Raw genomic sequence first — 26,378 nt, 5'->3', positions numbered from 1 at the left:
GTTGTCTCTGTCTTGCAGAATCCCCTACTTTGAAACTAGTGCTGCCAATGGGACAAACATAAGCCAAGCAATCGAGATGCTCCTGGACCTGATAATGAAGCGAATGGAACGATGTGTAGACAAATCCTGGATTCCTGAAGGAGTGGTCCGATCCAACGGTCATACCTCCACAGATCACTTGAATGAAGCAAAGGAGAAGGGGATCTGTGGCTGTTGAAGAGTCCAGTGAGCTACATAGTAACTCAAGTGGCCCATGTCTGTGATCTTCTCTATGGGTGATACATAGCACAGAGAGTGATGAACAGGCATTGTGTACAAATGGCTTCTACTGTCCCACTTAGGATCAATAAAGCATTTGGTTTTATGATTAATTTGCTGCAGCTTTGTAAATACTTAAGATTCAGCCTGAGAATTGTGAGAAGTATTTCACACAGCCGAAAGTGCCTTATAAAACCTTAGCCCATTGCAGTAGATGATTCAGGACTGAGGATTCTATAGCCACAGAAGAGTGAGTTTATTATGTAGAATGACTAAAGATACCATTTCCTGACTTAAAATACATCAGTCCAGAGTCTAACACTCAAAATATTAGATACAATTCTAAAACTATCAGTTCTTAATCCAAATAAAAAAAAAATTCTACTTGTAGTGTAGGTGACCTTGTAAAATGCCATTTAAACCACTTCAAAAAAATAAATAAACCACTTCAATGTTAAATACGAATATATACAAACATCAGTTCAATGTCCTTGAGTACTAACTTATATAAACAATCTCTTTAAAATGAATATAGAATAAATTATGGTTATATCTATAGACTCTGGATAAGGCAGATTGACTAATTATATACTCACTGTGACTCTTATTAGTAGGAAAGGGCTTGGGGATGAGGCTAGGGGTATCTTAATGTAGTATGAGCAACTGAAGTGGGGTTTCTAGCTCCTTACCATATTCCCAGTGCTCTGAAGGGTTGATTAAAGGATCTGGGAATTAGATTTTTATGGCTTTATTTCACTGTGATCTGTGCATTTATACTTGGCCTATGTGCTGGCCACATTTGAACATAGCTGGTGCTTCTGCTGAAGTTATTTTTGATAAGTAAGCATTCAGCTTCTTTTTCTTCATATTTATAATGTTGGGCATCTTCAGACTTCAGTTTCAATTAGCTTGTGGACTAATCTTTTGTTTTCATCATCACACTTTATGTTATTGATATTTGCAACTTGTTTTATTTTTACATTGGTGGAATTCAAGGAATTAGATTCTAATTACATAAAATGTTTGCTATTGGGAGAAGAAAAGTTATATATTTAAGCAGTTGCATTGATACTATAGCTCAATATAAGAAAAATGAAGCCTTTATAGCCTATATTTTTTATTGAGATCACAGGCATTTATTGCACTTGCTGGGTCTTGCCAACGTCATGGATTCCTCTGCATTGCCTAAGTGTCTTTATATTAAAGGTGGTTTTAAAATATGCTTCATGGTAGGTGTTTATAAAGGTAAAGGGGAAAATTCTTTATTAAAGTGGTTTGAGTAAAATTTCCAAAGAGATTAATGGCTATTTAAGAAGAAATACCATTCATCATAATTTAAACAAAGAATAAACATATTTTGTGGTGGCAAATGTTTGGAAGAACTGTAATTAGAAAAATACAGCTATGATGGAAGTAATTACTTTTACATGGTAATTTTCAAATAGCTTTTTATTGAGTATGTATCCTGTTTCTTTGCCACTTACTACCGCTCTTTTAAGAAGTTAGCTGTGGTAGTGAGATCTTACATATTTCTATTCTTGAAATGAATACTTCTTTTAAATACTAAGAAAGTCATTGAGTCCTGTTTGAATTCTGTATTCCAGTGAGGAAAAGATCCAGACATTACCAGGGCAGAGTCCTTATCACAAGCAGTGCCTTCTAAATTTGTTGTAGACTTCAGTGGAGCAAATTATAATTTTACAGCTACATATCACACAGCATTTTATATGGTCTATTATGTAGTTAAATAGAAGGCAATATTTGTATGTTTCAATATTTCTATGTTGCTAATGAGCAATTAGCTACATATCCCATTGGACTTAAGCATGACACACAAACATACATATGATATAGTGCACATGCAAGAACCATCTTCAGTTATTGAAATAAACCTGTATTCTTTGGAAATCATTTGTTTGAATTTGGTATCATAGTATCATTTTTGTGCATCTGTGTATTTTTCTATTTATAAGACTGTAAAAGTGAAGTGTATTTTCAGTGAACTTTGTGCCAATTAAGCTTATAATTAAAAAGTGGTCTACTCAAGTTGATGTGTGAACATACTTCATTATATTTCTCCTTCTGCCCCTCCCACTCATGCTGTCAATAATCACTACTTGATACAGTTTTATGTTTGTCTCCATCTATTAAGATATAAGCTCCAACAGGGACGCCTGGGTGGCACATTTGGTTGAGCATCTGATTCTTGGTTTTGGCTCATGGTGTGATCTCAAAGTTGTGAGACTGAGCCCTGTACAGGGCTCTGTGCTCCGTTTGGAGTCTGCTTTAGATTCTACCTCTCTCTCTACCCTTCACACACTTTTTTTTTCCTCTCTCAAACAAATAAATCTTTAAAAAAAGATATAAACTCCATGACAAATGGGACATAGGCAGCTTTCTTCAAAATTGTGTTGCCACTACACAGAAAAGGGTCATGACACAGTAGGTTATGGGTGGACTGCACCAAAGACTTCCGTGGCAACAGGGTTAACTGAGACAGTTTTCAAAATAGGAGTCACTGTTAATGTTCAAAGAGGAATAGAATTTGAAAATAAAAACAGCTTCAAAAATGTTTATACACTCTTTGAGGAACCTCCACACAGCTTTCCAGAGTGCCTGCACCAGTTCACATTCCCACCAACAGTGTAAGAGGGTTCCCTTTTCTCCGCATCCTCTCCAACATTTGTGGTTTCCTGCCTTGTTAATTTTCCCCATTCTCACTGGTGTGAGGTGGTATCTCATTGTGGTTTTGATTTGTATTCCCCTGATGGCAAGGATGCAGAGCATTTTCTCATGTGCATGTTAGCCATGTCTATGTCTTCCTCTGTGAGATTTCTCTTCATGTCTTTTGCCCATTTCATGATTGGATTGTTTGTTTCTTTGGTGTTGAGTTTAATAAGTTCTTTATAGATCTTGGAAACTAGCCCTTTATCTGATAGGTCATTTGCAAATATCTTCTCCCATTCTGTAGGTTGTCTTTTAGTTTTGTTGACTGTATCCTTTGCTGTCAACCGGAGAAGGACAAACATATGTTCTCATTCATTTGGGGAATATAAATAATAGTGAAAGGGAATATAAGGGAAGGGAGAAGAAATGTGTGGGAAATATCAGAAAGGGAGACAGAACATAAAGACTCCTAACTCTGGGAAACGAACTAGGGGTGGTGGAAGGGGAGGAGGGTGGGGGGTGGGGGTGAATGGGTGACGGGCATGAGGGGGGCACTTGATGGGATGAGCACTGGGTGTTATTCTGTATGTTGGTAAATTGAACACCAATACAAAATAAATTTATTAAAAAAACACAAAAATGTTTATACAGACTATGTTTATACAAAACCATGTTTATGGTTTATTATGAAAAATTAGAAAATTGAGAAGTATGTTCTGTATCTTAAAGTTGATGTCAAGATTGCTAACAATCTAAGATGTTCAAAGGGAATGTTTTGATATTTTTATAAACTGGAAATTTCTGAAAGGCATTTCATGGTCTTCTGTTTTGGGCAATATTGGTGACTAACTATATAACTGGAAAGTTCTTCCATTATAGAACATTTACATAATGCTGGATAAAATACAATGAATTTAATTTTTAAATGTACTGTTGATCTCTCAATATGTAGGGGAAATATCCTGTGACCACCTCTTCCCCCACAAAACATACAATAATAAGGGCAACAGCAATGGCAGCAAAAGAGAGAAATTACAGCCTGATCCTGAGTGTGGTTTGCTTTTGGCTTCATTTGCCAGCCAGTGTTCGTAATCAAGGTGCTTGGTTTTAAGGACTACAGGCCAAGGGATCCCTGGGTGGCGCACTGGTTTGGCGCTTGCCTTTGGCCCAGGGCGCGATCCTGGAGACCCGGGATCGAATCCCACATCAGGCTCCCGGTGCATGGAGCCTGCTTCTCCCTCTGCCTGTGTCTCTGCCTCTTTCTCTCTCTCTCTGTGACTATCATAAATAAATAAAAATTAAAAAAAAAAAAAAAAAGGACTACAGGCCAAGAGCAGGGAGAGAAAATCTTGGATATAGCGGAGGTAGGGCACGGGAATGGGGAAGTCCCTACTCCCAAACAGAAAGCCAGGGCTCACTCTATGTCTTGGTCTTTTCTGTAAAATGTATAGTCTTTTACACAAGTTTGATGATCACGTTTATAATACCTTTTTTTTTTTTTTGTCTCTGGCTAAGCCAAGAAATTAACATAAAAATGTGATTTGTGGTAATAATTCTGAAATACTTGGTAGAAGCAAAGCAAAATCTTTTCAGAGGGAGCACCTCCACCCGCACTTTACAAGACTCTTCCAAAACATTCTACTAAAGATGAACTCTCAAAAATGACAATGCATTCCTCCTCACTCAGTGTCCATCATGAACAAGGATCAGTAAATCAAAAACAGCAGTATTTTACACTTAAGGACTTCAAATAATATATCCATCAGATGGGGACCATAAAGTAAAAATGTTTAAGATAATTACACAAAAGGAAAGGAAATATCTGGGAAAAGAAGGCATTATTAAAGATACAAGATTTATTTAAAAAAAGACTTCATGTATGCAAAATCTAGTCATTGATATTCAAGACTTAATGGTCAAAAGTTAAATGGCAAGTTTGACACAGTTGGAGGGAATTAGTGAACTAGAAACTTGGAGGAAATTACACAGACTTCAGCAGTGATAAAGAGCAAGTAAGAGAGAAGAGAGATGAGAGAAGAGATATAGAGGGGAAAAAAAAGCTTCAATTTATGTCCAATAGGAATTCTAGAAGAAGAAATTAGAGAAAATGAGAAGCAATATATGCAAAGACAGGAGCTGAGGATTTTTTGGTAATGATAAAAGACATTTTCAGATTGAGGAGTTATGCCTCTCAAGAAGGATAAATGAAACAGTATTTCCAAAACTTTAGCTTAATTTATTGGATGTGGAATACATGTCGTTTTTTCCTTTCTCATGTATTCTGTTGTAATAATTGGAAAGAAAAAAGCTTCAAAGATAGCTTTTTTTCATCCATTCAACCTAATGTGAAGCACTGACTATGCTCATAGATTGAAAGGAACAAAGCCTCTAATGAAACTTTAGGGAATGGAATTAAGAGCACAGATAAGGGATGTAGTCTCTGACATGAAGGTAAGAGGAGGATGCTGGGTGATCATGTAAGTGAGAAGGGCAGGAAATTTCTTGTTCAAGTAGCAGGAGAAAACTGAGTTGGGAAGGAATTGTATAAATAGCTTGGGAGGACTGGTGAGGCTCTCCTGCAATTGTTGATGGGAATAGGGAGAGGATTAGACCAGGATAAAATAATTTTTAGTCTCTTGGTTGACAATGAAGTATTGGGCAAATGTTTATTACTAATATTTCTGGTATGTGCCTTTGTTAACATTGTTCTGGAATTACTAGTCAAATGATTAGAGAAGAAAAGTAAATATAATTACCAGACAAGGGATCCCTGGGTGGCGGAGCGGTTTGGCGCCTGCCTTTGGCCCAGGGTGCGATCCTGGAGACCCGGGATCGAATCCCACGTCGGGCTCCCAGTGCATGGAGCCTGCTTCTCCCTCTGCCTGCGTCTCTGCCTCTCTCTCTCTCACTGTGTGCCTATCATAAATAAATAAAAATTAAAAAAAAAAAATTACCAGACAAAAGGAAAAAGTTTTAAAATATCAATATATTGGGAAATAATACCTAAATATCAGCAAAGCATTAACTTCCTTAATATGTAAAGTACTCTTAAGAATCAACATAGTTGACTACTGTGTAAAGGACATAAACAGGGGATCCCTGGGTGGCGCAGCGGTTTGGCGCCTGCCTTTGGCCCGGGGCGCGATCCTGGAGACCCGGGATCGAATCCCACGTCGGGCTCCTGGTGCATGGAGCCTGCTTCTCCCTCTGCCTGTGTCTCTGTCTTTGTCTCTCCTTCTGTCTCTCAAGAATAAATAAATAAAATCTTAAAAAAAAAAAAATTAAAAAAAATAAAATAAAGGACATAAACAGACAATTCACAGAACAAAATGGATTTCAAACTTTTGGAAAGATTCATGACCTCATTCATAGAGAAATGCAAGTTAAAATAATAAACCAATCCTAACCTTAGACTGGTAAAGATTTTTGACAAGAATGTAAAATTAGTATCTTATTGGTTGTTGAGTGTTAACTGATAAAACCTTTTAGACAGCATTCAGTACTATCTTCCAAATTTTAAAAGCTTACATATCATATCCTGACTTAGTTTTATGAAGATAAGTTCTCTTTAAAAAAAAAAAAAAAGTGTATCACTAAGTGATACAGTGGGCATTTAGTTAGACATGAGCTAGAGGCAAGGATGGTCATAAATAGGTTACACATTAGAAGCTTGGGAGCCCAATATCCTAATTCTGTGGATTCCAAGACCTCTCAACATCCTGGCTTTGTGGCTTCCAAAACCTGGGGCTAACAGACCAAGAGCCACAGGTGCAGAACATGGCTCTTCTCTTCCACCTCTGCCACCGGGTAACCCCTAGACTCATTAAAATACATTTACATTGTGGTTTTAGGCTTCCCAGCGCATCATGGGCAAAGACTATGGTGGTCTTGGTACAAACCTTGTAGGGTCAAAAATACTCTCCCACCCAACCAGTAGGAGGAGTCTCCCAAGTGATTGGAAGCAGCCTCCATTAGAAACCACCCCCTCTATATGGAAGACCTCGCGGCTATAAAAGGAAAGGACCCTTCTGCCCTGAGAGGGGTTCCCACCTCTGGGCCTTCTTGCTCTCCCACCTTGAGAGAATACTGTCCTTAATAAATTGCTTTTTGCTTGCTACTTTCCTTCTATCTTGATTGATTTCTAACAACCAATACCTTCATTCACACAACGTGGACTCTCCCATCAGGAATATAAGGATGCTTGTTATGTTAAAAAGTAGGAAACAAATGTCCATCCATACGCGGCCAATAAAAATGATATTTTCATACAGTAATACAAAACTATTAAAAAGAATGTTAGGGGAACCTGGGTGGCTCAGTTGGCTAAGCCACAGACCTTAGATTTTGGCTCAGCTCCTGATCTTAGGGTTCTGGGATGGAGACTGGTGAAAGGCTCCTGGCTCAGCAGGGTGTGTGCTTGAGGATTCTCTCTCTCTGCCCCTCACCCCACTCGTGTGCCCCCTCTCTCAAATAGATCTTTAAAAAAAATGTTAAAGGGATCCCTGGGTGGCGCAGTGGTTTAGCGCCTGTCTTTGGCCCAGGGCGCGATCCTGGAGACCCGGGATCGAATCCCACGTCGGGCTTCCGGTGCATGGAGCCTGCTTCTCCCTCTGCCTGTGTCTCTGCCTCTCTCTCTCTATCATAAATAAATAAAGTTAAAAAAAAATTTTAAAAAAATGTTAAAATATTCATCAATAATAAAATATGTATTTATGTGCCAGAAACTGTTCTGTGCCTGTACACAAAAACGACAAAAAAAAAAAAAAAAAAAAAAAAAAAAATCCCTATCCTCACGGAGCACTTATTCCAGTAATGGGAGACAGATAACAGAGAAACATAGAAAAGGGTGCATAGGATGCTCATTAGTGTTAAAAAGGAGGGGGAGACACAGGCCCCAAAATAAACATGTTTTGGGGCAGCCCGGGTGGTTCAGTGGTTTAGCGCCGCCTTCGGCCCAGGGTGTGATCCTGGAGGCCCGGGATCGAGTCCCGCGTCGGGCTCCTTGCGTGGAGCCTGCTTCTCCCTCTGCCTGTGTCTCCGCCTCTCTCTCTCTCTGTGTCTCTCGTGGATAAATAAAATTTAAAACAAAACAAACCACGTTTTTTTCTATGCAGAGAAAACTCTTGACAGGTAATAAAAGGAACCGACTGCCACCGCGGAGGAAGTCCTGGGGTCTGAGGAAGGAACCTTAGTTTCCTACGAAAATGTCTTTTGTTTTTACCACACGTATACCAATTGAAAGGAGAAAAGGTAAAAATAATTACAAGTCTTTCAAAACTTGTTGGTAACGTTCTCCAAGCCTCAGAGAATCGTGTTTCTGTCGCAGCGTCCGAAGCCGCCGGCGGCCGCAGCTCCTCAAGACTGCAGCCCCGCTGGCCCGGGGACGCCCGGAAGGGGCGGGTCTGAGGCCGGGCTGAGGAGAAAGGCGTTCCCGGAGACTTCCCAGGGTGCGGAGAGTCGGCCGGGGTCAGGGCACAAACCACATGAGCTATGAGTAAACGCTGACCTTGTAGGCTATGGTAGAGAGGAAAACCAGGCGCTGTGAGGGCGAGCTTCGCAGGGAGACAAGCACCACGCAAGGCCGATTTTGCAGCTCCGCGCCTGCGCCTCACGGCCGCTCGGAGGCGCGGTCACGTAGGACTCCGAGCTCTCTGGGGCGAAAGACGCTCCCTCTTTTCCGGGTCGGGTATTGAAGAGAATCACTTCCTGTGACGCGGCTACGTCACTTCCTTTCAAGAAGGGCTTTTGGTCAGTGGGAACCCACGCGTTTTCAGCATGCGTATCGAGAAGTGTTATTTCTGTTCGGGTCCTATTTACCCCGGCCACGGCATGATGTTTGTCCGCAACGATTGCAAGGTGAGGCGGCCGAGACCAGCGCGCGCTCTGCGACGCTCCCCCAGGCGTGAGGCCTCGCCAGCGCGGCGCCGGGCCCTCCTGCGCCGGGCTGGGAGGAGGGGGGTTGGCTCGGGTTTTCCGCGCCGCCTTCACGAGAGGGTGATTTTGTGAGGAGCTCTGGCCTTGCCCTCGGCCTGGGGAATTTCTCCTTGTGGGTGACCCCTGCCGAGCTGGGTCACCAGCTCATCCTTGGACGATACTGGCGGCGATGAGGTTCCCGAGTTAACTCGAGCCTGCGCCGGATGGAGTCTGGGAGTTTGGGGGGGGGGGGGGGGAGGGTTGGGCCGTTTGGCCATTGTTGTACGTGAGGGAAGTTCTTGAATTCGGAAAACTTTGTTGAGTGCGTGCCCAGTGAAGCATCATTATTAAGGTCTGTGTCCAAAGAGATCAGTAAGACTTGGGAATGTCCGTGACGTGTAGAAGTTGATAGAAATGTTGCCTAATGGCCTAGTAGTAATAATATATTACAAAGGTGCTGGAGGAGAGTTGAGCGGGGTCATATATGAAACGGCCCAGAAAGGAGAGGTCATTTATCTTGGATCTTGAATGTTGCCTAAAGTGAGCAGGAGAGGACATTCTAGGTGGAAGTAAAGTGAACAGTGGAGCGGAGGCGCAGCGAAGCAATCTCTTTAAGGAGGTGAGTGGGTTGTGGCTGGTGATAGAGGCTTGGGGTAAAGCTACAAATACACGTGTAAGTGTTTATATTTAAAAAAATACGTAGGGGATCCCTGGGTGGCCCAGCGGTTTAGCGCCTGCCTTTGGCCCAGGGCGTGATCCTGGAGACCCGGGATTGAGTCCCACGTCGGGCTCCCGGTGCATGGAGCCTGCTTCTCCCTCTGCCTGTGTCTCTGCCTCTCTCTCTCTCTTTCTCATGAATAAATAAATAAAAGTTAAAAAAAAAAAAGATACGTATATAAACATAAAATATGGGGCCTGGTTGTGAAAGACTGTGAGTGATACATGAATTTGTCTTCTAGCAGAATGAATCTCATTCTGTTGAACACATTGTTTCTTAGAATTTGACCTCCTATTTGCTTCAGAATCACTACACACTTGTTAAAAAAAAAAAAAAAAAAGATTCCTGGTTTCTACTAGATCTATTAAATTGGTATCTTTGTGTAGAGGAGAAAAGGATCTAGGACTCTATATTTAACAGGTGATTTTAATGTACTAAGGAATTACATCCTGCTTCATCACCTTCTGTCTCTTATAGGAGCAAGGGGTTCTTATTGAAAGTGTGGGACCAAAGCTAGGTTTGGGAACTTGAAAGAACAGGCAAAGGTTTTGAATATTTGCTCTCAGGAACATGGTAAAAAGTCCATAGAAACGAACTAAATGATTGTTAGGTTGGCATTTAATTCACAATGGCACTATGGCTTTGTAGATGTAGGTCATCATAATTTTATGATTTTTGTTGAGCACTGTTTATCCTGTGGATATAGGAACTAGAACAACAGATCATGGGAGCTATCTAGAGTTAGGTGTTCATCTGGCAGTCACAGTGGAAGTTCATGTTGATTAGGAAGTCTCTTGCTAGCAAGGACAGTTTTGAATTGGTGAGGAGCCAGTCTACTCTAGGAAAGATCTGTGGGTTCAAAGCAAGAGTTGCCTGAGGATATAAAAAGCAGAGGCCCTAAAGCACTAAGGAAGATAGGTATCTCGTTTTCTTCTGTGTTAATGATTCCTGTATTTTCTTAGCTCTAGTCTGAATTTTCCACCGGATGGGGAAATCCCTTTTGTATCTAATGGTGAGCCTACTGAAAGAGTTCCTAATTACCTCAGATCTTTTTTGCTTTTTGAATTAATACCGCTGTCATATGTTTAGACAGTTTTGCTAGAAATATGAGAGTCATCTTTGAATCTTTCACTTTTTTTTTTTAAGATTTTATTTATTCAGGAGAGACACACATACAGAGGCAGAGACATAGGCAGAGGGAGATGCAGGCTCCCTGTGGGGAGCCCTGTGTGGGACTCCATCCCAGGACCCCAGGATCACGACCTGAGCCTAAGGTAGACACTCAACCACTGAGCCACCCAGGTCCCTCAACATTTTACCTTTTTAATCTAGTTACGAAGTCTTCAGTCTGCCTATGCAAAGTATAGTGGTCTTTGCCTTCTTTCTACCCTCCCACTCTGGTTCCAGATTAAGCACTTGTCATTTTTATAGCCTCTTAACCAGTCTTTCTTTTTTCTCTTAGCTTTTCAGAGTGTTTTTCGTAGAAAGCTCGGTCTCATGCTTCTTGGGTAGCTTTTTAAGGGTTAGAATAGGTGTTAATGTTCCATATTTTCATATACTTTGCAAACATAAAAAACTTGTGCACCCTTAATGGGTGCTTGGTAAGTATTCATACAGTAGAAGAAAGAAGCTGAAGAAGAACTTCGAAGCTGAAGTATTACATCATTTGTTTGCATGTTGAAAACTGAGAATGATGATGGATGACTAGCTTAAAAGGGAAACTTGAGCCTATGAAGTTTTGCCTCACAATCCATCCACCACCTACCCCACTGTAGATTTAACCACTTATTTTGTATTTCTATATTACTTAAATATGATCATTGTATATATTGTTTATGTCCAATCCTGATCTCAGTCCCTCCTTTGTAAATTGAGACTTTATTACAATGCTAACCTAGGCTTTAGAGGTAGAGTATCCTGTTTTAATTATACTTGTGTTCCTAGCACCTGGTAATAACAGATACATAGTAGATCTTTCTTAATCGTTGATTTTTGATTGAATCTCCAATGATTCCAGTCTCTTCAGGTACTTCATTGTCCTTTTTAGTTAACATCTAGGTACAGAAGTCAAGGAGACTTCTCTGTAACTTTTCATTGGCTCTGTTTAGAATTGAGGAGACCCAAGACAAGTTCAGACCTCTCATTTGGTAGACCTCAGAAACTTGTCTAGGAGTTACCTAGTAGGTAATAAATATAGAAGGCTTTTACTTCAAAGGTAATAGTCCTTTGGGCTGAAAATAGTAAAAAAAAAAAAAAAAAGAAAGAAAGAAAGAGAAAAAAAATTACTGATATGGATTCATAGTGAGATATTCCAGGAGACCCACTTGTATTCCTATATTCCTGTGTGCTTTGAAAGTAATTCATCAATAAAGACATGTTTTGACTCCTGTCTCTTAGGAGAGGGCTCACTAGGAAGGACTGACCTAGGTCAGATTAAATTGATAATACATACTATTTCTAAGAAAATGATGTTCTAGAGTGTAAAGGGACCTGCTTGAATTTCCCCTGTTGAACAAAGTGTACGTAAAATGAAAATTATTTTGACTTGTGATAATATATACAGATTTGTGATCCACACACAATTTGAAATGTTTATACTTCATTTTGACCTTTTTTTATGGGACACATCTTCTAGGTATGATAATTCAACTTAAGATTCTTTGTCAAGATCCATATACTCCAAGGTAGTACTTTTTCTCTTCAGATTTCCTCTACATATACAAATTGTAATGTGTTCTAAGAGATTACAAAGTAACAAAATAAGTATTTTAGACATAATGAGTCCCAAAAAGCCATTTCAGAGGCATATTGAAGCATCATTAAATCAGAAGTTAGCACTGGTAAAGGATCATATCATCTGGGATAAAGGTGGAGAATTAAAAGTATTGAAGAATTTTCCTGGTAGACCTCTGAGTAAATACTTTACTAATCTATGCCTAATGTTAGTTGCTTTTTTGAAATTATTTTGTGCTTTTAACAAAAAGGATAGGGACGCCTGGGTGGCTCAGCAGTTTAGCGTCTGCCTTCCACCCAGGGCATGATCCTGGAGACCTGCGATCGAGTCCCACATCGGGCTCCCTGCATGGAGCCTGCTTCTTTCTCTGCCTATGTCTCTGCCTCTCTCTCTCTCTCTCTCTCTGTGTCTCTCATGAACAAATAAATAAAATCTTAAAAAACAAAAAAACAACAAAACAAAAACAAAAAGGATAGAAAGAACCAAAGGAGATGTCAGAATAGGTGTTTGAGACTTTCACCCCCATTGAGGTATATAGAGAATTTCTAAGTGGGAAAGGATTTAAATAAATGACTTTCTTTGAAACTTGTTTTTATTCAAGGTGATTTTAAGGTTTTACTGCTAATCTATGAAAAGGAGTTTTGAACCGTATATTTGGGGCCCTGCATCTTTAGTTTTGATGACATTTGATAGTCAAAAATAGTCAAAAGATAGTTCAGTTTACATTTAATCTTACATGCCTCCTATATTTCTAGATGGTGTTTTAAGTAGAAGGAATCGTTAGTGAGAGCCATTGCCGTTTTCTCAGACTTTGCAGTATATTTTATCTGGCAGGGTAACATCCTAGAATAGAAACATTCCTAATGTTGACTCCACTATTTTAACTTTTCTTTTAGGTATTCAGATTCTGTAAATCCAAATGTCATAAAAACTTTAAAAAGAAGCGCAATCCTCGCAAGGTCAGGTGGACTAAAGCATTCCGTAAAGCAGCTGGTAAAGAGCTTACAGTGGTGAGTATAGTTAGCTATCAATATAATTTTTACAGTTTTCAAAATTTTAACTTTTGTGTGGGAGGGTATGTAATTTAATTAACTATAACAAGACTTTCTATGACAGGATTGGTGAGCGATTTATTTGTATTTGGCTATCATAATAATATTCTCACATGACCCTAAAAACCATAGATCTGTAGAATTCTGAAAAGAAAAAAAATTCCCAATTCAATTTATGGAAGTGATTTTCCTTATTTTAGCTCCTGCAAACAAAAAGGAAAATCATTTAAATGGGTTGGGGTGAAGTTGGAAATTACTACTCAAGGATTTTGAGAGGAACCTAAGAGATTAAAGGATTCTTGAACAGCATTGAAGGCTTTGATGAGATTTGTAATAGACTCATTTGTCAGTTTCTGGATTTCCTTACAGGACTTTGAGAGCAGAGAAATTAGTTAATAGTGTTGTTTGAAGGAGGAATAGTGGGAAGTCAGAGGTGAGGGAATTTCATGTATGAGCTTCCATCGCCAGATTGTTACTGAGTTGCTCTAAGGGCCTGGTGGATCTTATCCGTATTTGACCCCTATAAAAGGAGGAGGTGAAAGCTGCTGCATGAGGAACCTTTGAAGGAAGAAGATCTGTAATCTGTTCCTTCTCTCCATGACTTCCTCCTTCCAACCTCTCTACTACTTTAAGGGCAGTATCTAAGCAGTTACAATGATGCCCCTTCTTGGCTTCATTTTCAATGAATGGAGAGAATATTTTTTGACAAGATGCAAAGCCAAGTCACAATTATTTTCACAAAAATAATTTTCAGTATGGACGAGAATAAACAGCACTTCAAATGCAAGTTACCACTGCATTAGTGAAGAAAGGATGCCAGTCACAGTCATTTGCTGGTGACCAGTTACCTTGTCATTACTGAGGTTATTGTGACTGAATAGGTCATGTGTATATAAATGAAATAGGTAAATACAGAGTTAGTGCTGTTCCATTTGCCTATTTCAAGATTTGAAAACTAAGAAGTACACCTATAATTATTCTGAGAAATCTGTAGTGTTTCTAAAATTGTTCCACATGTTTTAAGGTAAATAGGATTATTAACTGTCAAAATACCAACTGTATTTAGAGGAGACCTGAAGAGTTTCTGAGAGAAAAGTATGTCATGCAGAGCAGCACCACATTTTTTTGAAGATACGTAGTTTTCTACCTTTATACTATAATAAAGGTATATAAATATTGAAATACATAAACATGTTAGGCATGTAGGTTGAACCATATGAAGGTCTCAATATCTGACTCTTTTTGATCTATGAAAAGTGGTAATCATATGGTTTAGCCTAAAAGAAAGTTTTCTGCCTGTGAGTCTCAGCTAATGGGAAATTAGGGAAGCCTCTTCAGTTTGTTTGAAATCTCCATGATTGGTATGTGACCCTCTAGAGGATGAGGCTGATATCCTCCTCTTGTCTTCTTAAAAATCACTTGTATATAGATTGATATTTTCCATTGGGCTGTCTTATACATCTGGTATGTAGAAGAGAAGTAAGGAAACTTGCATTTGCTAGGGTCACCCTGGGGAATCTTAGTATGTGTCCATGGTTGAACACTTGGAACTGTTGTGAAAAGGAGAAAAGTTTGAAGAAATGCTTCTTTTGTATCTCTCCTAAAATCCTATCTTTCCCTTTTTACAGGATAATTCATTTGAATTTGAAAAACGTAGAAATGAACCTGTCAAATACCAGCGAGAGTTATGGAATAAAACTAGTAAGTTACAAAGGAATACCAGGAATTTTCTAATTCCTTTGCTCCCACTTATTTATACATATGTAAAATCTGTAAGAAGCAGTGCCCTGTTGATTTTCCTTCATAGATTCTATTATCCTTTCCTTTTGAAATCCTAAAATAGATTTTTCAAAGAAAATCTGCTTGGTGTAGACAGTAGGAGTCTTTTGGAACTTAAAACTATTTCCTGCTGGTTAACACAAGTAATAAAAATTGTTAGTAGTGTGTTAGTAGTGTTCCAGAAAAATATGTTTTTACTCTTCTAAAAGATTTGTTATTTCCTCACAACCCCTATTTCAACATATCAGGACTGTAAGCTAATCTGTTGACAGTTTTATATTCATTGCTTACATTTTTGAATAGTGTGAAGATGTGGACTCAGCAGTCTTTGTTAAGATGCTGATGTTCACAGAAACAGGAGAACTTCAAAAACAAGAATACTAGGAAGAATAGTTTGTATTTTATCCCTCATGTCTCTGTATTGCAGATCAATTTTTAATATGTACTTCTTACATTTAAAGTTTTTCAGTCTTCTGGAATATTTGAAATGTATTAGTTTAGAAAAGGATAGTTTAGAAAGGATTTACCTGCTACTTCTGTTTTTTTTTTTGCCTTCTGAGGAACTTTAAGATATAAATATACTTTTGAGTACTAGAACTTGGCCTTATCAATTTTTGTCAAAGTTGTATATCTAGCATATTTAGCATGTGCAAATTTAATTAGAGTTGACTTTGTCTTATTTATACAAACATCATCTTAATACCAGTGGTCCCATAGGGCCTTCTGAGGAGTCTTGTTAAAATGCAGATTATGATATAGCATTTCTGGGTAGAGCCTAAGATTATGCATTATACTTTTTTTTTTTTTTAAGATTTTATTTACTTGAGATAGAGAACATGTATGCACAAGCAGGGAGGAGGGGCAGAGGGAGGTAGAAACAGACTCCTTACTGGGCAGGGAGCCCTATGTGGGACTCGATCCCAGGACCCCGGGATTCATGACTTGAGCCAAGGCAGATGTTTAAGTGACTAAGCCACCCAGGGGCCCCAGATATGCATTTCTAACAAGCTCTCAGATGATGCCAATGTGGCTGGTCCCCAGGTTACACTTAAATGTTTTTGACTTAATTTTATATTGAACAGAAAAGTCACAGAATTCTGATATCCTTCACCAGATGCCTGAAATGTTAACATTTTATTAAATTTACGTATTCTCTTTCTATCCTTCTGTAATTTTCTGAACTTTAAGTTGCATACATAATGCTTTTATTCCCTAAATAATTTAATAGAACTAAAAAATAAGAATATTTCCTAAAAAAATAGAACTTTCTCATTTATAACTGAGGTAGTTATTAAAATCAAGAAATTAACATTGATGCAGTATTATTATCTAATCAGACCTGTGTAAGAATAGTACATGTCACGTCTCTTTGGTTTCTTTGAATTTGGAATAGTTTGCAAGTTTTATATTCCATGACATTGACAGTTTTGAAGAGTATGGGTCAAGTGTTTGGTATAAAACCCCTAAAACTCCTAATTGACTTTTGTCTGATGCAATCTCAAGGTTAGATTTGGGTAATGGATATTTGACAGGAATACCCTAGATGCTGAGTTCTTGTTACTGTGTCCTGTCAGAAGGCACCTGCTGTTGTCCTATAACTGGCCATGTTAGCTTTGATTATTGTGGTGGCGTCTGGCCAGTTTCTTCACTGTAAAGTTAGTATTTTATCCTTTGTAATTAATAAGTAAATTGTGGGGAGATATTTTAAGATTATGTGAATATCCTGGTCTTCTTCACATCCATAGAGTGTGAGCAGTTAGATTGAGAGTGTGCTGCCCAATATGGCAACCATTAGCCAGAGGGGCTGCTGAGCACTTAAAATGTGGCTACTCTGAATAAAGGTTTGCTGTGAACATAAAATACATGGTTTTTGAAGACTTCTGTGAAAACAAGCATAAAATAACCTTGGTAATATTATGTTGAAGTAACAGTGTTTTGGATATGTTGGGTGGTTAAACAAAATCTGTCATGTTCTTTTTTTTTTTTTTTTTTTTTAATGTGGTTGCCAGAAAATTTAGAATTACATGTATGGTTTGTCTTATACAATGCCGATATAGATTCTAGAGCATGTTTGGATTCAGTTCGTTTACACATTTTCCAAAACAGTTGGATATTAGTGGTTGCGAATATGGCAAATTGATTTCATTCATTCTACCAGTGTTCATCATGTGCAGATCATATCCCAGGCACTTGGAGAAATAGTGGTATTTATGCCTGGAATGGTGCTTTTATAAATGGAGAGGACAAGCTAAGAATGGGATTAGTTGCCATTAATCTAGGTTTTCTGTAAAGTTTGAGAAGCATTGAGCTGGTTTAAAGTAGAGGGAAAATGTAGCCATAAAGACTTTTTGTAAAATAGAGACATATTTGTGAAAGGTAAAGAGTGAACAGTGATGTCAATCAAGAGTACCTATCTTCTTTAGCTATTTTAGCAGGGATTGTTTTTGCTATGAGTTTTGCATTTAACCCATTCCTAAATGAGAATAAAGGAATGATCATTAAAGCTCTTGCTTGGATGTGCAAAAATTTGCTAACTTGTATGAATTTTTTTTCGTAGTTGATGCAATGAAGAGAGTTGAAGAGATCAAACAGAAGCGCCAAGCTAAATTTATAATGAATAGGTATGAATAAATGTATCAAGTAACTTTTGGAAAAATATTTACTAGTAGAAATCCAGAGATATTTTTTCTTACTTTTTGTTTTCACATAACTTCAGAAAATTTGCAAGAATAGTATAAAGGACTCTTGTATATTCTGTTGGCATTTTGCCACATTTACTGTATCCTTGTCTATAGTAAGTTGAAGACATGATGCCCTTTTCCTGAGTATGTTTCAGTGTATATATTCTAAAAATAAGAACATGCTCTTATGTAACAATAGTATAGTTAACATTGAACAGTACTATTATAGAACCTTACTTAGATTTCACCGGTTCTTTATAGCAATAGAACTAGAATATAGCAATAGAAAATCCTGCATCTTGCATTTAAATGACATGGACATTTTTGAAGAGTATAGGTCATTTATTTAGTAGAATGTGCCTCACTTTGTATTATGTCTAATGCTTTCCTCATGATTAGTTTAGATTAGGTACACCTTTGGCCAGAATATCATAGAAATGATGATGCATGAGAAGGACACACATTTTAGGAAGCAGATGTCGCAAGTTACTGATCCCTTAGTTAAGAGGTGTCTGCCAATTTTCTCCATTGGACAGGTTTTTTTCCTCCTTTTTAATCAGTACATATCTTAGTGGAAATACTTTGATACTCTGCATAGGATGCCTTATTTCTGAAACTGGCACCTACTGGTATTAGCATCCGTTAGAGTCTTGTCTGAATCTGTTACTACAGTGATTGTTGCCAAATGGTGATTTTTCTAACTCAGTAATTTCTTCTACACTTATTAGTTGGCTTTCCCATATAAAAGAACTTTTCCAGTTTCAAAATATATTCATTATTTATTCATATGTCTGTGTGTATTCATTCTTATGATATTTAATGGGTTATTACTTATTTGTCATTATTTATTTAGATGTTCTAAGTGCTCCAGATTGGCCAATTGGAGTTCCTTCCAGCAGGCTCCCATGTCATTTTGACAATTTCTCATTTTTCTTTAGGTGCTTTCTTGATTTACGGCCAACAGGATGTGGCCTCATCTTATACTTCCCTGGTTCCAGCCTGGAACCTGTTTCTCTAGAGTAGGGTCATTTGTTTTTGATTTCGTCACTGAAAAGCATGTGCCAACAGCTTTCCGGCTTTAAAAAAATGTTGAAGCATTGAAAGGGAGCCCAAATGTTTGTCTAAAATGACAGTCTTGTATATGTTTTGTATTCTTGTACTGATTGATTGATTGATTGATTGATTGATTTTTTCTTGTACTGTTTTAAAAAAACTAGGTAACAGAGACTGTATTCTCAGTTGGAGGAGAAAAGATCTAGGTATTTTAACAAATAGAGATTTGTACTATATTTATATAATAGACATCGATGTCTAAAATTTCGTTCTCTGCTTCAATCACATTTCTTCATTCACTTAGCAAATATATAAATCCCACTTTATTCCCAAGTAAGTACTAGGGATACAATCCAATGAACAATTTGTAGTGTAGGAATCCTATTAAGCTAATTAGGAACTAGAAAATAATTTTGAGTTCTCATTGCTCATATACGTGGCTAATAAGATTTTTATGAATTAATGTCTTTTAAAGAAGTTATAGTAACTGAAATTTTGACTTTGATATGTTTTATCCTAGATTAAAGAAAAATAAAGAATTACAGAAAGTTCAGGACATCAAAGAAGTCAAGCAAAACATTCATCTTATCCGGGCCCCTCTTGCAGGTAAGTACTACATTACACAGGAGTTCTCTTTCAGTAAAGAGTTAAAAAATCTGTATTCTTGAGGTCTGTGTAATGGGTATCAGCCAACTTTCTATGGGTATTTTTTCAGATAAATATCTCATTTATGATATGACTTGATTTATAAAAATATAATTTGTACTGTGTATTTCCCAGTTCCAACTTATTGCATATGGTGTTTCTTTTCGCCGCTTTATAAAATCATATTCCATAAGCTAATCAAAAAAGATTTGAGTACTAATTTCATAGATTTTGCTTCAGACTTGTTTTTATAAAAGAACAACATTTTATAGTAGTGGTTTTCCAATTTTGGTTAGTATGGGAATTGCTTGGGGAACTTGGTATTAATTTTGAGTCTGAGCTTCTGTTCCTTAATAGCTCTCTGGATTCTGATACTGATTTTGATATATAGGTTTGAGAACTACTGTTTTATATTAAAACCTTTCTTTTGTGATTACGTAACTTGCTTGTAGTCTTGCATTTTGGGTAGTTGTTTGTGCACATAGTTTCTTTTGTGAGGTGCTAGAAAACCAGTCTTTTACTCAGCTGGCAACAGATACCATCTTTTATATAATTTACGTATACAGATTACCTGAAGGGAGAGAAATTTTGGTGAGAGAATGATTTCATGCCTAAACTTTATTTAGTAAAGGTCAAATTCCGGGGCGGGGGGAGGGTGAGTGGGGGTGAGTCAGATTCTGTAACCACATGTTGAATAGATTTATGCAAAAGTCTTAAGGTTAATTTTTGTACCTCATTTTATTAAAACAAAATAGACAAAATCTTGGAGCGTTATTTCATGTATAGACGATATGAACTTATGCCCAAAACAAAGGAATTGAGCCACTAGTTAACTTTTTAGGTAACCCTCTGTGGGTAGGTAAGTACAGTTTAAAAGTAGGTTTCTTGGATCCAGAGGGCCAAGGTTCAAATCCTTGCTCTTTGACTTACTGGGCTTATTGAGTGGTTTGGGAAAATTTTATCTGTCTGGGTCTCCATGCTCTCATATTTAAAATGCAAGTTGTTAGGATGGTGAAGTCAGCAAATGTATATGGAATGCTTATTACTTAATGCGTGGCATATCATAAGACCTGTGTAAATTTCTTAGAAATGGTTAATGTTATTTAAAAACATTTAAGATCCTTTATAAAATATTAATAAGAGTTTGGCAAAGTCACATTGAATTGATAGTTTTTTAAATTTATTTTTAAAGGCAAAGGAAAGCAGCTGGAAGAAAAAATGGTGCAGAAATTACAAGAGGATGTGGACATGGAAGATATTTCTTAAAAAAATCTCACTCCATTTCTATAAGTGCGTTTGAAAATCTCCTTAGGAGCCTAAGAACTTATAAATTATCAATTTATATTTTAAATAAGGTCACTCAAATGAAAGGTAATTAAAAGTACATCTCTTGTACATTGCTGTCTGTAAAACATCAGATATTGTGGATGTTAGATTGCATCTTCATTGTTAAACCTTCGCTGATAGTTACATTTATGTAAGTCATGCAAATTTTTTTTTTATAAATACAGAGTGAAATGTGGAAATAAAATGGTTCTGCCATTTGGATGGTGGCAGTAGGTGGTATTTATGTAAGAACTAATGACAAAAATTCATGGCTAGCAATATGTAAAATAAATTTTCTTTGCAGTAAAATATTTCCTTTTAATATTATAGAAAGGGGGCTTAGAACAAGGAACTAAAAACTTTGATAGTCTCATCAAAATAAGATTTTCAATATTTGTTTTGGTTTCTTAGCATCTTAGGTTTCAATATGTGAGGCCATTATGCTAATTATGTTGGACTGTTTTGACCTAGTTTAATTGTTTTGATAGGCAGCTCTTAATGTTGGGGGTGAGAGCTGAACAGTGTGTGTTCCTGAAATGGCACTGTATACTTTCCACTTTGGACATTATTCAATCTGAGATTCCTGATAGAACCAGATTTTTTCCAGCATAGTAATGATGTAGAAGCAAAGGAATCGCAGTGCCTTTTAAGATATGTTGATGATTTTTTTTTTTTTTTTTAAGAGCTCTGTTTTTAGGAAAGAACTTACAGTTTTTGGTCACAAATTATTTGCACGTAAGATCATTTCTAAAGTACACATTTTTTGTTCAAAAGGTACTTAAAAAAGTATTAGTGGGAAGAAAATAATTCCTTCCCTCCCAAATACTACTGAAGCAAGAGATACATTTAATTAAAAATATATACTGCATATTTAATGTTTTTATATTTCTATATTATTTGCAGCTTTAAGGATATTAAGTTAGTTTTTATATTGCTTTTTGAGGACAGAACTTTTTAATTTCGGTATTAGTGAAAAAGTGACTGATCACTGGACCAAGTGTTAGAAGATCCAAATTCCAGTGTGGTTTTTGCCTTTGTGTTCTTATTTGTAAACATTATTGATAAAACAATTAGGGGAAATTATATGAAATCAAAGACATATGTTAAATTACTTCAAGTTTTCACTCTAAAGTAGATTTCTGTTTGCTTTAAGATTTCTTACCATTAGTAAATTTCCTATCCTGTTAGCAAGCTATTGCCTGAGATTATCAATTTGGGAAATTGAGCTGAAAGGAAGAACTGACATTGCATCTCAGTTTTAACATCCAGACAGTTCTCTTAACTGTCAGGAATTCATAGTATTTTTGAGACCCCAGATATCATTATAAACTATATGGATACAGATGCCATTTTTACCCCCCTGCAACCTCATAAGCTTGGTTGGATCACTGACTTGTCCCTTTAAAATGGTGCCTGAGAAGTGGCATGGTACAGTGCTATTATTTCTATTTGTCTGATTGAGACCTTTGCTGGGCAGTTCGTATAACACAAAAACATAAAATTTTCCAGACACTTGCTACAGAGAACTTTTATATTCTCTAAATGCTTAAGGGTAATGTAGCATTGGAAGTCATAGAAAACAATTTCCTTTAACATCTGTCTTAAAAAACCCTGTAGGGTAGCAGAAAAGAAACTAATTGAGGAGCATATGGCTGGTTCAGTCAGGAGAGCATGCAACTTATGATGTCAGGATGTAGAGTTTACTTAAAGAAAACTCAGATCATTTCTTATAATTGGAAAACCTTGAAAGATGTTTATCTTGTAGGTAGAAGTTAGATAAGGATGGCCTATTTCCATCATATCCTATGAAGTAGCATTCTCCTTTTATAGATTGAAAAATTTTTAGGTAACTTGCCTTTTTATCACACAGAAGATGGAGGATGCAGTGGTTTATATTCATGCAAGTGCCTGTGTGTAGAAGGGATTTATCCAGAGCCTCAGATCTGGTCCTCACAAGTTCCTGTGATTGCTGTGAGAGAGGATTGTAAAAGTTACTTGAGTGATGGTCAACTTGACTATGCCTTGGTTTCTTCATTGGGAAAATGGAAATGATACATGACTAAGCTCAGGATTTTTTATGAGGAACCAATCAGGTAATATATCTAAAGTAATCATTTCAAGGCCACTATCGTTGGAGCTAGTGTTAAAATGTTAATTAATAGGATTGGCTGTGTGACCACATAAAACTCATAGTAATGCACTTTGTCTTGGGAGAAAGGTGGAGGGTATTAGGATTTGGGAATAGCTATGGCTAAATTGAGTGCAGTGCACTTAGTCCACAAAGACAGGGTTACATAGGGTTTAAAATGTTAGTTTTTAGCATTTAGTGTCACCTAGAAAATTTACTTATTATGAGCATACTATTTCCCATTCTCTGTTATGAAGATGGAGAGGGGCAATATATTTCCTACTGGTCAGCTAGTAGTTTAAAACAGTGAATTGTCACCCATAATTTTAAGGGCTAATTTATATATGGGTTTTTTTTCCCTTGTCCTTTAGATTACATTTTAAGTGAAGTTTGAAAAGAATGCATCAGACTTTAATTACACAGATTTATAGTGTAAATTCTAATATTGAATGAAGACTGCCTTGTAAAAATTAACATAGTAGCCTGCTGAATTAAAATTGTTGATAAGGGGAAAGTTGATATTAAAAAAGATAGAACCCAGTTTCAAAGTCTGTAGGAAGAATTTTCTAAAATCACTATTTTTATTCTGTGTGATAGAATTGAAAAGGTGACTTAAAATTTTGCTCTGTGTGTCTTTATATTGAGTATTAATTAGCCTCAGGCTGATTTGAATAATTTCTGTGTCTGTTGATGAATTTGTTTTGAAAGAAATGACCTTTTTCTTAAAAATGTATTATGTTCTGAATGTAAAAATCTCTTACTTTCTGGTGCCACCAAGTGAGTCCTGCTCCAAAATTTTCCCTGGCTTATATATCTTAATTGAAGCTATCATACGGGGATTGAAAGTGATATTTCTGCTGCATAACCTTCCAGTTACTGGATCTCATTCTCTGACCTCTCATTGATTCTGTGGCTTCCCTATGATCTTGCCAGTAGGTTTCTTTTTTCAATGTTAGTAATAAAAAAATCTTAATAGACCTCCATATCATTCAGCAAACCCAGGCAGCCCACTACTATCATAATCTCCAAAGGTGCAGGGATGGTTTCTATCTTATCCTAGGCACATATTGGGTGCCTGGTGAATAGAAGATATTTGGTAAGTGTGACTGAATGGAAAACATATGTGAGGTTTACTGGAGTTTATTTTTTAAATAACCAATAACTTGAAAGATACAAAGAATAAATTACGAATAGTGAACTACAATACGAAAAGAAGCATTCTATGACTTCAGCATTAATCAAATCTGCACTGTAGGGAAGATTTGCTGAACAGCAGGGTTTTCTTAGGTGGCATACCAAATTTTGCTTATGCCTACTTGTTTAGTGGTGATAGATCAGCCTGCATTTCTGGGTTTGGCTGATGCATTCACTTGTCAAGAAATCCCAGGAGGGACTGAGCATAGACTGTATGGCAGAGTTCTTAAAGAGGTTTTGCCTGTAACTTGCTTTGCTGGTGGAAGAAATAGTTTACTTCAGGAGCCACAGAACATACAAATAAAAATAAGGACAATGAATTGGTAAGAATCAGTTAATACTTAAAGAGTATTGCTCCAAAGAATATTAGCCAACCAAAAAATACAAGAGATAGGCTCTTTAGTTTTTTGAGGAACTCAGTTTTCAATTCTTTTAAATACTTGCTTTAGTATATTACAATAAAGTGATACATGTTTAGTTTGGTGCCAAGCATTCAATGCTTAGGAACACTAATGAAAAGTATGCCTATCTAGTGTGTGGTACTTAACACAATTTTCTAATGTACATCTAATGAGACTGTTATATATTTCCTCCTTCTCTCTGTCTCTCTCTCTCTCTCTCTCTTTTTTAAGATGTTTTCTGTAGAGAGTGTGCACAAGTTGGGGGTGGTGAAAAGGGAGAGAGAATCCCCAAGCTGACTCCCTGTTGAGCATGGAGCATCATGTGGAGTTTGATCCAGGACCAGAGATCATGACCTGAGCCAAAATCAAGAGTTGGACATTTAACTGATTGAGCCACCCAGGTGCCCTCATGATACAAGGAATGCAATGTAGGGAGTATTAAAGATAGCCCACCTAATTAAAAGGATTTGCCAAGCAAAAGGATAATACAACATATTCAATGTTTTGTTAAACTATAGGTGTCTGCATTGTTCAGAGTTTCTCTTCAGTGCCCTCAGATTCTTCATACTACCAAAACAACAGAGCTAATAGCTTTTGACTTAGTAGCAATATAATTCCCCTATTTCTTAGAAGATACACTAGAAAAACTACCAGAAAATACATTAGAAGACTATATAGTGGAAATGAAAATTATGTAGGGGAAAACATTGCAAAGGAGAAAATATCAGGACACCTGGGTAGCTCAGTGGTTGAGCGTCTGCCTTTGGCTCAGGGCATGATCCTGGAGATCCAGGATTGAGTCCCACATTGGGCTCCCTGCGAGGAGCCTGCTTCTCTCTCTGCCTGTGTCTCTGCCTCTTCTCTCTCTGTGTCTCTCATGAATAAATAAATAGTTTAAAAAAGAATATGTAGGTCAAAACCTCTCAGTATCATTGCTGACATTTGCATACGTGTCGTACCATCTAGTTCAAGAGTTGTAAGACTCTAAGGCCAGTTACTACAGCCAGGTACATTGCATAGAATATCTTAGAATATTCACAACCCTTTAATCATTCCTCATTCTGCAGATGAGGAACATGAGCTTAAGAGAAATTGAATAGCTTGATCCATGTCACTAACAATGAGCAGAGCTTAGAATTAAACTCTGACTCCATCCTAGCTGATTTTTTTTAAAGGTTTTTATTTATTCATGAGAGAGAGAGAGAGAGAGGCAGAGACACAGGCAGAGAGAGAAGCAGGCTCCATGCAGGGAGCCCAATGTGGGACTCGATCCCAGGACTCCAGGATCACACCCTGGGCCAAAGGTAGGCACCAAACCACTGAACCATCCAGGGATTTCCCCCTAGCTGATATTCTAAACAGCATCTAGTATTATACCTGGCACACAGGTGATTGCTCAATATATGTTTATTCATTCAAGGAAAAAAAGAAAGTCTAGCGCCAAAAGGTGTTCTGGAAAATTGGATAGATTTTTATGGAGTAATTTGATTATTTTTTTATTTTTTTATTTTGTGACTGGAATGGATCGTTTTTCTTACCAGTTCTTCCAGGACGGACAGGTGATCATCTCTCCCAGTTTGAGTGTAATTAAGACAGCAAGTCTAATGAAATGGTTTTGAAATTCACAGTCTTTTTAAAAAATTAGCATAGCAATGCCAATAATTACAGTTTATAATTTTGGAAGAAATATTTATTGGGCCTGAAATATATGTTAGTCCTGTTATCCAAAGAAAAATTTAAAATTTTATCAATGCTTGCTTTTATTTATTGGGGCAATAAATTTCTATTGTTTATTCAATTTCAATGTTTATTCATTAGGTTTTAAAATG

General features: G+C 37.2%; 2 protein-coding genes across 9 annotated transcripts in view; both read left to right on the top strand.

The window, feature by feature from the left end:
* Positions 1-2,304, top strand: part of RAB27A (RAB27A, member RAS oncogene family) — a 72,155-nt gene extending 69,851 nt beyond the window's left edge. For all 6 annotated transcript variants that reach the window (XM_025995027.2, XM_025995158.2, XM_072738582.1 and 3 more), the window contains one exon: positions 19-2,304. In XM_025995027.2, coding sequence (XP_025850812.1) covers positions 19-217 — 199 coding nt within the window. In that variant the 3' untranslated portion in view covers positions 218-2,304. The remainder of the gene's footprint in view (positions 1-18) is intronic.
* A 6,015-nt stretch (positions 2,305-8,319) lies between these two features.
* RSL24D1 (ribosomal L24 domain containing 1) lies at positions 8,320-26,347 on the top strand. 3 transcript variants are annotated; one of them, XR_011997388.1, is made up of 7 exons: positions 8,320-8,781; positions 13,187-13,300; positions 14,971-15,043; positions 17,679-17,742; positions 19,376-19,461; positions 20,693-25,308; positions 25,799-26,347. XR_011997388.1 is itself a non-coding variant. In XM_025995358.2 (6 exons), the coding sequence occupies exons 1-6, from the start codon at positions 8,701-8,703 to the stop codon at positions 20,764-20,766; spliced, it is 492 nt and encodes a 163-aa protein (XP_025851143.1). In that variant the 5' UTR covers positions 8,320-8,700; the 3' UTR covers positions 20,767-26,347. The 3 variants fall into 3 exon arrangements, 1 of the variants encoding a protein (XP_025851143.1); XR_011997387.1 differs by having other exon boundaries at positions 20,693-25,348; XM_025995358.2 differs by having other exon boundaries at positions 20,693-26,347.
* Positions 26,348-26,378: the final 31 nt, after the last annotated feature.

This window comes from Vulpes vulpes, chromosome 15 (assembly GCF_048418805.1).
Source record: "Vulpes vulpes isolate BD-2025 chromosome 15, VulVul3, whole genome shotgun sequence".
NCBI classification, from domain to species: domain Eukaryota; kingdom Metazoa; phylum Chordata; class Mammalia; order Carnivora; family Canidae; genus Vulpes; species Vulpes vulpes.
Note: the sequence above shows the minus strand (reverse complement) of the source record. Positions and strands in the feature narration are given on the sequence as shown.